This window comes from Panthera leo, chromosome D4 (assembly GCF_018350215.1).
Source record: "Panthera leo isolate Ple1 chromosome D4, P.leo_Ple1_pat1.1, whole genome shotgun sequence".
Lineage (NCBI taxonomy): Eukaryota > Metazoa > Chordata > Mammalia > Carnivora > Felidae > Panthera > Panthera leo.
In genome coordinates this window covers 28,359,051-28,372,435 of record NC_056691.1, presented here as the reverse complement: position 1 = coordinate 28,372,435, position 13,385 = coordinate 28,359,051, and the positions used below count along the sequence as shown (strand labels likewise).

Sequence of the window (13,385 nt, the reverse complement as noted above, 5' to 3'; positions counted from 1 at the left end):
GGCAGAGAGAATAGTGAGTGCAAAGGGCCTGGGGCAGTAGAGAGCTGGGTGTGTCACAGGAAACACACCAAAAGGAAGGGGGATAGGCCTGGCACCAGGGCTTGAGCATGGTGGTCTGGGGGAGAACGATGCCTGAGGAGATCTAATCAGAGAGGTAGGTGGCTTGACAAACCTACATCAGGAGATTGGTTTGGTCCAGGTGTGCTCAGCAGGTGGGAGCAAGATGGAACCCCACTTAGGGAATTTCCCTCCCAGTGTGCAGAGACACCAGGTAGAAGGTCATTTCTGAGTTATGATAACACTTGGATGGGGTTGTCCAGACTCAGTTACTTTGTGAGCCATGGGCAGGAATGCACACAAAGGCCCCCATTCCTGGGTAAATACTTGAAGTAGAAAATTAAAGCAAACAAACAGGGAAATAGCACATGTCCTGCCTCCTACTTACGCAAATACACTCTTCTGACCACCTGGAAGGAGGGACTGGCTTAGAATTCTGATTCCTCTTGTTCCCTGCTGCTCCCACCACCCCTGCCCCCAGCTCTTCACAACACTGGCAGCCACACCTGCAAGAGGCCCACAGCCATGGACACTCCAGCCTCACCTCTGCATCTAGCCACACCAGCTTGCCTGTGAGGGGCGGGTGGGGAAACACACAGGAGAATATTCTAAGGCAGGAGCCATCTTTAGGAAATCCATAGCCCCTGCTCCTCACTCCCAGGCGTTACTACAGGACAGCCTGCCATTCTTAAGGTTGGGCTTCATTTGCTTGTTACTACTTCCCTGCCCTAAAAACTTTCAGGGAGCACTCTGGCCCAATCTCCAGGTTCAAATTAAATGCTGAAAGCTGGAAAAAGAATTTAACAAAAGCACCTGAGACCGGCAGTAAGGCCCACTTTTTGCCTGCCTGTAGGCTCCATCATCAGGCGCTGCAGGTCAAACATTCTTATCCAATGTTCTTTACAGGTGTACCCTACAGCCCCACCACCAAAGAATTGGTGTCCTCTGGGCACCAACAGATCTTTTAAATTATAAAGCTTTTTGCCCCTGGTTTTAAAATGTCCTACAAGAGGGGTGCCTGGGTGGCTTAGTCAGTTAAGTGTTCCACTCTTGATCTTGGCTCAGGTCACGTTCTCATTGTTCATGAGCTTGAGCCCCATATCAGGCTCTATGCTGACAGTGCAGAACTTTCCTGGGATTGTCCTTCTGCCCCTCCCCTGCTTGAGCTCTCTCTCTCTCTCTCTCAAAATAAATAAATAAAAAAATATATCTTACCAGCTGTGGAGAGAAGTTAAATAGAATAATAACTATTCACTACCCCCCCCCCCCCCAACTTCACAGAGGAAACAGGACTAAAATTCCCCTAGGCCCTCCTACAAATGATCTGCAAAAGGCCAATATTCAGGGGTTAATAGAAGCCATGTTTCATTGGGTACCCAGAAAGAAAGCTTTTGTGAAAATGCTTTACACAGACTTTACAAAGGTATAAATCTTTTGATTCCCATTTCAGTGAAAAGTCTTTCTGATATAAACAGAGAAACAAAATCATTTCATTAAAAAGATGGGCCAATCCCTTGATATTCAATCTATAATCCAGTTCTTTGGGAAATTAGAAACAACCATCTGTCTTCCAAATCTCCGCAAGACCTGAAGTACAACTCTAAAAACAAGTCCAAATCCACATGTATTTACCAATCCTCCAAACTCACCTATTCCTCTCAAAATGTTTCTGGATGTTATAAAAGATCAGGATATGGGAACAAATTGTCCTGTACTTCAGGAAAAAAAATCCATTTTCATGTTTTTGTTAACATTTATTTATTTTTGAGAGAGAGAGAGAGAGAGAGAGAGAGAGAATGTGAGCTGCAGAAGGCCAGAAAGAGGGATACAAAGGATCCGAATCAGGCTCTGCACAGTGAGCTCAGAGCCCGATGTGGGGCTGGAACTCACAAACCATGAGATCATGCATGACCTGCTGAAATCAAGTCAGCTACCCGGTGGCTGATTGACTGATTGAGCTACTCGTGGTGTCCCAAGTAGGATCCATTTTAAATAGCAGTTATTCTGAAACTCTAGAAAAAAAGTGTACATTATTTTCTCTCTTCTTACAATTATAAATCTTGTCTTAAAATGTAAAGACAGCCCGAATCATCTGAGCCTGGCGGGGGGGGGGGGGGGGGGGGGGGGGGTGCGGGGGGGGAGGGGGAGAAAGTAGGGAAAGTGGCCTTTCAAAAAATTTTACTTACTTGCTTACTTGCTCACTTGATTAATTTAGCGAGCTTTTTAAAATACAAACTGCTAAAAGGGCTCTTCTTCCCACACTCTACCACCTCCGATATCAGTAAGATATGCTCTTAATTTCTACCTTGGAGAAAACTTAAAACACTCTTTCTGCAGCTTTGTGATACAAATTTTCTACCCCCATCTTCTCCAAGACCTAAAGCCATTTTTTGAAATGCAAACTGTAGAGAAAAAGGTGTCATCAGAAAAAAAAAAAGTAGGGGCGCCTGGGTGGCTCAGTTGGTTAAGCGTCCCACTTCGGGTCAGGTCATGATCTCACGGTCCGTGAGTTTGAGCCCCGCGTCGGGCTCGGAGCCTGGAGCCTGATTTGGATTCTGTGTCTCCCTCTCTCTCTGCCCCTCCCCTGTTCATGCTCTGTCTGTCTCTGTCTCAAAAATAAATGAACATTAAAAAAAAAAAAAGAAAAAAAATAGAGGGAGATATTTGAAAAATGTGCCTAAGTCCTCTCCAGAAAATTAGTATTTTTTTTACTATCTTGTCTGTGTATATGTCTGCACATGTTGTAAATGCGGGATGATTTCTGTTCCTCCAGATGGTATTGCTAACATTAAGTTGTGAAAGAGCTCTATTTGGTACTAAAGGTAATTTAAGGTTATTGATTTTATTAAAATAGACGTGTCTTTAGAATTATCAGCATTAAATATGAGACTTTTATTGTGTGTTTGCTGAGATTCAAATAAGTGCAGGCTAGCTCTATTGCAAAATTTGTCAAAAAATGGTATTAGGATGGAGATATATATTTTTATTAGAGAAAAGAAGATTTTTCTCTTAATGTGAGGCTGATTGGGGGCAAAAACAAACGAACAAAACAACAAAAAGTTAAGACAATATCTGAATGTAAGAAGGAAAGTTGTAAAAGGTTTATGGAAAAGTAATCTTTGGAGAGGAGTTTTATGTTTGGTCAGTACAAGCTAGAATTAAACTAATCTTGGGGCATCTGGGTGGTTCCATCAGTTAAGTGCTAGACTCCTGATTTCGGCTCAGGTCATTATCTCACAGTTCATGTGATGTAGCCCCACATAGGGCTCGGTGCTGACAGCACTGAGCCTGCTTGGGTTCCTCTCTCTCCTTCTCTCTCTGCCCCTCCCCAGGTGGTGCTCTCTCTCTCTGTCTCAAAAATATAGACATTAAAAAGAATTAAAAAAAATAAATTTAAGTAAAAAAAAATTTTTTTTTTTGAGAGAGAGTGTGTGTGTGAGCGGGGGAGAGGTTCAGAGGGAAAGAGAGAGAGAGAGAGAGAGAGAGAGAGAGAGAGAGAGAGATCATACCAAACAGGCTCCACACATATCATGGAGCTGGACTTGGGTTTTGATCCCATGATTCTGGAATCGTGACCTGAGACAAAATCAAGAGTCCGAGGTTCACCAACTGAGCCACCCACGTGCCCCAGAAATGAATTTTGATATTAAAAGCACCCTGGTGTAGGGTCCTACTTTGGCTCAGGTCATGATCTCATGTTTTGTGAGTTCAAGCTCCCCATTGGGCTCTGCACTGTCAGTGGGATTCTCCCTCCCTCTCTCTACCCCTCCCCCACTTGTGTGTGCGCGCGCACTCTCTCTCTCTCTCAAAATAAACAAACTATATAAAAGAAAAAGAAAAAAAAAAGCACCCTAGTGGAAAATTTGTTTCTCTTTGTTAAAAGAACAAATATTTCTTGAACTAATGGTTGGCTGTTCATTAAAAATTATAAACAAAGGGGGGCGCCTGGGTGGCTCAGTCGGTGAAGCGTCCGACTTTGGCTCATGTCACGATCTCGCGGTCTGTGGGTTCCAGCCCCGGGTGGGGCTCTGTGCTGACTGCTCAGAGCCTGGAGCCTGTTTTACATTCTGTGTCTCCCTCTCTCTCTGACCCTCCCCCGTTCATGCTCTGTCTCTCTCTGTCTCAAAAAATAAATAAATAAATAAATAAATAAATAAATAAACGTTAAAAAAAATTATAAACAAAGGTTTTTCTTTACCTTCAAAGTTATCTGCTAAAAAAACAAAACAAAAAACCAGATTCTATATACCATGAAAATACTTTTCTATGTCTATCTGGATTTTGAAAACTTAAGAAAACTGAGTCTTTCTATTAAAAATCTTAACAAATTTTGCTTATAACTATATAAACTTTGACATCTTTTTTCTTTTCTTTCTTTTTTTTTTTGCCTTTGACATCCTTTATTGTCACTTTGTTAAATGCGTAACTACTGTTACATAATGATCTATGATCCCATTTAATCAAATGCTCAAACCTTTTGATGTGTATGTGTGTATATATACATATATATACACATATATACACACATTATATATATATATATATATATATATATATATATATATGAACATTTAAAAGATTTTCTGAGAAATTAATTAGCCTTTCTTGGTGTGTTAAAAATGACATAAATTAAAGCATTGTCGAGTAAGTGATGCTAAATTCTGTTAGATTATAATTGTATAGAGATGTTATTAAAATAAGTGTTTCAAAATCGTATAAAATTGTATAAAGCCCACAGAGACCTGATGTCCAGGTCTGTTATTATATTGAAGTGTTGTGTGTCATAGAAACAATCAAATGTCCTTGTCAATTGTATTGTCATGAACTCTCACCAGTTCTTTAGCCATAGCCGTTTTCAAGCTTTTTATTATTTACAGACATTTATACTTCTACTCAATACTTTTATAAAAGCTTCCTGCCAATGTGTTTCATCTTCAGTGAGGCTTATGAAAAAAATAAAACATAGAAACAAAACCAGAAACTAAACCTCTGAGTATAGATTTCTGACAACCTTAAGATCATAAAACCGAGCTATGTAAAAATATCCAGAACTAGTGGAAAAACTGGATTCAAGAAGAACAAGACTTAATAACATGGGACTGAATGAACCAAGGAGGATTGGTAGCATTTTTATGACTTCATGCTCACTTAAAAAATGTTTTGTTTTCCCAGAGTTAAGGAAACATTTTCTTTTAAGCTAACTGACTTCTAGCAATTTGATGTATTACACTGTTGTAAGCAGGATTGAAACAGCTGTCTTTTCTCCCCACTTGAACCCTCCAAAATTCAGAACCTCACTGAGTACTCTTATATTTTTATGGCGATGTATTTATTTGCATACATTCAGTAAGAATCTGTTTTCCTTAGAACAGGGACACATTGGAAACACTGGTTATATGACCAAGGCTTTGACTGGAATGTCCTACCTACCTGGGAAAGACATGCACAGACTCAGATCTGACCAGACAGCTTTAAGGAACTAAGGTTGACTTTATGGAGCCTATAAAGCCCCAAGAAGATGTCAGCCTTGTGACAGAGTTCCCAGCAGCCTTACCAGGTGAGTAAAGAGGGTGGCTTCCTGACAGGTACAGGAACCCCAGGATATTTGGGGAACCTTGAGTAGAGAAGAATCCCCCCAAACCTATAGGTATTGCAGATGAACTCTGAGGGCAAGTAATTAGCTTGGTTCCTGGCCTTGAGAGGCTATTAAAAGTTCAACTGAGAAATTTCTTATGAAAAGTTCCATCAAAGCAGCTTTTAAAGAGCCTACATCATCAATCACTATATTTTATTTTATTTTGTTTTACTTTACTTTTTTTATTTTTTATTTTTTTTTATTTGAATACAAGTTAGTTAACATACAGTGTAGTCTTGGCTTCAGGAGTAGAACCGAATGACTCATCACTTACATATAACAGTGCTTATCCCAACAAGTGCCCTCCTTACTTCCTATTACCCATTTAACTCACCCTCCTACCTACCTCCCCTCCAGGAGCCTTCAGTTTGTTCTCTGTATATAAGAGTGTCTCATGGTTTGCCTTCCTCTCTGTTGTTATCTTACTTTTCCTTCCCTCCCCTTATGTTGTTTGTTGTGATTTCTCAAGTTCCACATATGAATGAAATCATATGTCAATCACTATTCTTGCTGCACTTAGGTAAATAATCAGGCCAAGTATTTTTCAAAACTAGACTTATTTTGCAAATAATATTAATTTGACTACCTTTGGTAAAAATGAAGTGATTATAGAGAGATTATATGTTTCAGACACAGCTTTGTACATAGTAGATTCTAGTACTGATCATCATAACAACTGGATTCTGATTTCTACAACTGTCTTCCCATGCCTGGCAACAATTCTCCAAACCATCATTTTAGGGACTGTGCCTAGGGTACTGATTTTGGAGAGGTGGTGGGGAAGGTGTGAGGTCCCTTGGCTGCAGCATAAAACATTAACTATTGTCCTTTGCAATTCTCTTCCATTATCTTCACTGATTGTCAGCCTTCCATCTTGGGTCTGGCACAGCCCTGTGGTGCTAAGTGCTTTCTGGTCTGGAATTATAGCTTACAGCTCCTGAGATAAAATCCTGGCTCCCTGCTTGCTTGTTAAGGAAGTTCCCAAACCTCTCTAAGCTTTAGTTCATTCATCTGTAAGATAAGATAAAGGTTATTATGATGATCAAAGGCCATCAGTCAAAACAGAGTATTCCTTGAGTGAGCCATAAATCCCAGTTGTCTACTGGTTTCGTGAGGCCACAAGGAAGTAGACTGGAATTTTGGATGCTTTTTTTTTTTTTTTTTTAATCTCACTTACCAGAACTTTGTCATATTTTCAAAGTGATTACTTGTTTTTTAATTTTTTATTTTTTAACATTCACACATTTATTTCTATCCAAATTGTCTCAGAAATTAACAGTCTAATGAAGAGTAACAATGTCAGTATTTTACCTGGAATAAAACAGCTGCATGCAATGGATGTCTGATCATATCATGATAGCATTTAGATACATTTCAATGACTTGATGACCCAAAGATTTGAAATGACAGGAGATTTTCATTTTCATCTCCAGGAATAAACAGGAAGTCCAGGTACAGTAAGTAGTTAGCTTATAAAAAGTGTACAATTAGGGGCGCCTGGGTGGCGCAGTCGGTTAAGCGTCCGACTTCAGCCAGGTCACGATCTCGCGGTCTGTGAGTTCGAGCCCCGCGTCAGGCTCTGGGCTGATGGCTCGGAGCCTGGAGCCTGTTTCCGATTCTGTGTCACCCTCTCTCTCTGCCCCTCCCCCGTTCATGCTCTGTCTCTCTCTGTCCCAAAAATAAATAAATAAATAAATAAACGGTAAAAAAAAAAAAAAATTAAAAAAAAAGTGTACAATTAAATCTTCAAATACAAAGGCTTGCTAACCTTCTCATCACATCTGGGGAATACTTTATAAAAAGACAAATATAGTAAACAGTTAAATGCTTACCAGTCCCATGCTCTGTGACAAGCCCACCTTGCCCAACAAAACAAAACCCCATCAAAACAAAAAGATCCAATTGAATTCATGTAATAAGCCTTTTAAAATGCAAAAGACTTGAAAATTAATGGTATGGCTGACATTTATGACTACATGGCACATTCAAATATGTTTGCATCAGTTGAGTTTTTATAATCTGAACAGCGATTAAATCCAGTCTTTACCCTTCCTATTGCTAAAGAATATGACAGTGGAGGCTCAATCTCAGAAGCAGGAGCAGCAAATGACAAGCCACGACAGTAGTGATGCACCACACTCGGCAATGATCCACCACATTTGGTAATGATGCTCACACACTTGAGTTTCATCTAAAGCATGAAAATTCCCAGTTCTTGGAAGAGGGTTTCCTTTGTTAAAATCCCCTTCTCTTCTAGTCTTTTTTTCTATAATTATCTATGTGCCTTTGCAGCAAATCAGGGAAAGCTGTGTTGAGGGTTACAACTTCCAGATAATCAGGTCTTCTGCTACAGAAAGCAATGCACTTTTTTTGCATATATTAAGAAAATATAATTTATGCCATAAAATGGATCATTCATTTTGAGAAAGATAATCTCCATTTCACCCACCTTCATTTAAATCAAATAAAACCATTCTTGAAGTCACCAAAGAGCAACAGGTTAATATACAGAACAAGCTGCCTTAACACCCAATATGTATAACCCCCGCCACCCACCCCCGCACAACCCCTACTTCATTTGTGGCCCTAAAAATTCCTGACCAAAATATTTAGCCTGAATAAAATTCAGCAGATAATTCCCTTTTGAGAAACAGTATTATTTTTTTAAATTTTACATTATAACCATTGTGACAGAGTATGAAATAACTTTGGAAGAGAGATGTTTTTGGTAAGAAGTTAGAAAATTTCAGACAATGGAAATGGATGATACTTTTGGACCAATTAGAACCAGTTTCAAAATATTTTCTTTACCACTTTAAGACTGAAACATTGGCTTTGTGCTCACGGGTTTATTTTGAAATTTAGAAGGGAAGCTGAAATAAAGATATAACCAAAAACTCTGGACAAGGCTGGGACAGAGGGGACCAACTTTGTAATGCTTTGTAATTTATTATCACTCCAGGAACCCATTTGTCCTAGTATTGTTCTTAGTTAAGCTGAGAATGGAGAAAGTGTGTTTTTAAAATTATATATCTATGTGTAGATAGTCTTTAGATACAAAATGAATAAATATTTAAATTCCATGATAAAGAAAAAATGTGGAATAAATTCCTATTTTTATAAGTAACTGTATATACAGTGGATGTTGTCTGCCTGACTCCTAATCTTTTGTCTACTAAGAGTTCTTCAATGGGCAATTTATAGAAGGCAGTAGCTCATATTACCTTAAAGGAGCCCAGTTTAGCTTAGAAATCAGCCTTTCCAGACACTCTGCTCCCTGAAAAGCCCTCACACTTGTGTGTATAAATAGCTGAGAATACAAGCAGGTGCACATGTGCAAAAAAAGTACTTGTCTAAAGAAGAGTTAATTAGATTTACAAATAAAGTCTAAAACCAAGAAAATATATTGCTATTCCCCAATCCGACAAGCACACCTAATGAAAAACTGCTAAGGCCACTATGAAAAGGTGGCAGCTGTAAACCTAACTCATCCTACGTCATGCTCTAAGCATCTAGCTGTTCTGTGAACCAGCCATCAGAACACTAAATCCCTCCGTGTTCACATGGTTAAGTGCAGGCTTCTGATTTAGCTTTACTTTCTAGTTAGAGGCCAGACTACGCAGAATAATTCTTTAGAGTTATGCTGTATCCAAACTACCTCCTACTGTTAAGAAGAAAGTGCCCACATGATAATATGAATGAAGGACTAAGGTCTTCCACCTGGATAAGTTCAAGCACTGGTCCACGGAGAGCTTTAATCAAAGGAAAATTATATGGTAACTGCGAACAGTTTGCATATTCAGAGCTAGGGGGGGTAAGATTAAAAATTAGAGTGTCACTGAGGTGCTGTTAAGCATGGCAGAAAGGTGACTATATGGAAAGACTAAAGAAGCCAATTCTTTAGCTGCCCTTTGCTTTTTAAAAAAGTAGGGGCGCCTGGGTGGCTCAGTCGGTTGAGTGTCCGACTTCAGCTTAGGTCATGATCTCACGGTCCCATCCGTGAGTTCAAGCCCCGCGTCAGGCTCTGTGCTGACTGCTCAGAGCCTGGAGCCTGTTTCGGATTCTGTGTCTCCCTCTCTCTCTGACCCTCCCCTGTTCATGCTCTGTCTCTCTCTGTCTCAAAAATAAATAAATGTTAAAAAAAATTAAAAAAAAAAGCAACAAGTGTAGAATTTTCCCCTGTCAAAATCTGAACACCGGTGAATGCATGTTTTCTCCTACCCAGTTATGAAACCCCTTCCCAACCTCTGTCATTGCCTTTTTAAGCCTAAGAGAGAAATAAAAGAAAATGGATACAGACTATCCATTCTTATTTATGAAGAGAGAGGCATATTCTAATAGTCATAAGGCAATGTATTTAAGAGCTACACCTGAACTGGTATTCTCAAAACTGAAAATACACTTACTAATTCTACTCAACTTGCAGGATGTATCCATGTGCTTTCTAAATCATTGGTTGTCACTCAAATGGACCACAGTGACCCTATCATGCCTTAAGGCAGCACTATACTGTGTATACTATGTATTTTCAAGAAATGACATTAAGAGGAAAAGGACAACCTTTCAAACATCAGTTCCTTATATAAGTGGCGATGGTGCTTTATGGCTCCCATTTCATCTCAAAATATCTCCAAAATTAGACAAAAGAGGGCCAGAGGCAAAGCTCCATGGTGAATTGTATCCTTCAGATGAGCTTTAAATTCACTGGCTTTTAATTTCCATTTCCTGATTTACTTGGGAGTGAAGGTGAGAATCATCCAATTGATGACAAACTAGAACAAGAAAACAGGATAAATGGCGAGGGCTTTGCGGTTTGGAGGCTGGCTATCGGCAAAAAAAGCTGTAGAGGCTGCTATAGACCAGGCAAACATCACAATCACCACAAAAAGCCAGACCATGAAGTTTATTGGTCCCTGCTCAGCCAAAAGGACCAACTGGCAAACCAGCATTGACACTGTTAAGGGAAGTATATGGTAACCCAGCACACAGAGGCTCTGGAAAAAAGATAAGTTTCCTTCAAGAAGTTTTCAGTTGAGGGTGGTGGTAACTGCACCAAACCAGACAATGACAAAGACTTCGGCAAACTGGGGCCCTCCATCCTTTTCACTATCTACAGAGCTTCTTTGAAGCATTAATGCAAGTGTCACACAAAGGATCAAAGGGCCCCATAAATCCCAATCTCTCAAAAGACTATTACTTTTTCTTGGGTACAAAACATGCATGAATTTTTTCCCAACAGCTTTTAGATCACGCATAATAGTATTCTGAACAGATTCATTTAACGTGGAGCTGTCAAATTCCCGAATGTGAGATCTCATAGGAATGGTGAATTCTCCTTCCACGAGGATGTCTTGTGAGATGGATATATCAGAAAGGCCTGCAAACAGGGGCCTGGGCCACGTTGTCCCTGGCTCTCCCGAAGACTCTGCTGCTTTCGCCATCTTGGCCCTCCTTCTCCCAGGTTGCTCCCTACTTGTTTTTTTTTAATTAAAAAACAGAAGAAATTGTTGGGAGGACAATGGCCAAGGTCCCTCTGAGAATCCTTAAAAACAGCCCCTGCCAAGTTGTTCATGAAAGCTCTAATGGGGGGAGACAAGCCAGGGAAATGAGGCATTCCTGTCCCATCCCCAGGACGACCATGTAAGCAACATGTGACACTATTGCTCACGAGCCAGGTCGCTGGTTTGGTTAGTTGTTCCACTTGATAATTAAACATCCACATACTCTGTATTTGCACAAAAACCCACTACCTTTTCCATTAGATTACAAATAGGTCAAGACCTAGACACTGAAATTTTAAGGCAACTGTTGACTCATGTTTTCTGACAAGTCCAGTTTAGAAAGTGAATCCACTAGAAGTGGAGAAAGTAGTTTTTGACCTGCTGATTATTTTTCTGAGAATGCGCAAGAAAAGAGGGGAAGAACACCAGCTTGATCACTGATGAGCGAGATTCACTGAGGTGAGTCCAGGAGGCAGCATTGCATTTTGCCCAAAGATCTACCCACGATTGACCTCTTTCAGTGCATCATGCCCATTTGGGGACCCAATAAGCAAGGAAAATCTGGGCAGAAAGCTATGATGATGGAAGCTGGTTTGGTTGAGAGACTCCAAGTGCACCTTAGTCCTTTATTCTCCATCCAACCTTGAGCAGAGAGCACACCTGAGACACTGTGTTGGAATGGCTCCAGCTGAGAGAGTTGTGGCCTTCTGACCCTAATCCTCTGTCTATCTCTGTTGGGTCCTGTGACCTCAGGTGCTTTTCCCTCCCCAGACCTCAAGGGCTTGTCATGTGTCCTATTATTTCTGGACTGTTTGACAGTTCTCAAATCTTCAGTGATATATCTTAAGATATGACCCTAACAAGGGTGTTTTGATGATAAGGGCCCTCTTAAATACCAGAACATCATGAAGAATAATATAGTAGCTATATGCTAGGGATTGTATGCTGACTGCCATATAACTTATCCTCTATAATCTTTGCAATACCCTTCAAAAGTAGTCATTTTAAATCCAGAATGTCATTTCAGCTAAGTTCCCAAACTGGTTCTTTTTTTTTTAATGTTTATTTATTTTTGACAGAGAGAGACAGAACATGAGCAGGAGAGGGACAGAGAGATAGGGAGATTGAGAATCTGAAGCAGGCTCCAGGATCTGAGCTGTCAGCACAGAGACCAATGCGGTGCTTGAACCACAAACCGTGAGATCTTGACTTTGAGCCAAAGTCAGACAACTGACTGAGCCACCCAGGAGCCCCTCAAAGTGGTTCTTAATATAGAACCTAACTGCATTTTCCACCTACCCCACCAATGTAATATTAACTTGTCAGCCATGAATTTTTCAATCTAGTCCAATGAGTCTGCCACTTGGGTCCTCTCCGTCCCTCAAAGAGGTGAGGTAGAAACCATGTTTTGTCCCCTAGAAAGAGCACTGCCAGGAGCAATCCTTTTCCTTTGCTGATAACTCTCTGGACACCCCCTTCTATAAAGTCTTCCATTTTGTACTACTCCTGGATGCACATCTCTATATGCTTAGTGGGGTCCTGCCTGATTCATGAAGCATTTCAGAAAGCCACTTAGATCTCCAAATTTATTTGGTTGAATTTTGTTAGTTACCAGGAGGAAAAATTTCCTCTGCCCTTTGAGTTGGGCTAAGAATCTAACAGTTGCAGAAGAAAAATCAAATTTAGTTTCATACATACAGGGAACCCATGTTGTCATGGAATTCCAAAGACAGGCAACATGAGGCTCACAGGACATCCTGAGATAAGGAGAAAGGTCAGGGCTGGGGATACAAAGAGGAGGGAGACCATTGGCAAGCAGGATGTTTGGAAAACAATGTTTGTCCTGTTGTGTAGTTTAGTTTCTTAGGGAAGGAGCAATCTGTAGGCTAATGTCCCCTTCCTTCTACAGACAGATAGTTAAGGGGAGAGGTAAAGAGTTTTTCCTGAATCAGCTGGGTTTTGGTTTCTTTTAACTCCAAAACAATCTTTTTGCCAAAATGGCCCATCTTGGATCAGCCTGCACTTGGCCCCTGGATCCACATTTAAAAAATTTACTCCAAAACTTGAGATTTCATCTACTTGTTTTTAACAATTTTGTGCAGATTACTTACAAAGCTTTATTAGGCATTAGACAAAGTAAGTTTTATCCTAGGCTATTATTTTATTTATTTATTTTTTTGTGGCTGTAAGAT

The 13,385-nt window shown here is 40.1% G+C and overlaps 1 protein-coding gene across 1 annotated transcript; it reads right to left on the bottom strand.

Moving 5' to 3' along the window:
* Nucleotides 1-10,422: 10,422 nt before the first annotated feature.
* On the bottom strand, nucleotides 10,423-11,146 carry YIPF6 (Yip1 domain family member 6). The gene is given in 1 exon segment (XM_042913414.1): nucleotides 10,423-11,146. A coding segment is annotated over 1 exon segment (711 nt). The 5' UTR covers nucleotides 11,134-11,146.
* Between the last annotated feature and the right edge of the window lie 2,239 nt (nucleotides 11,147-13,385).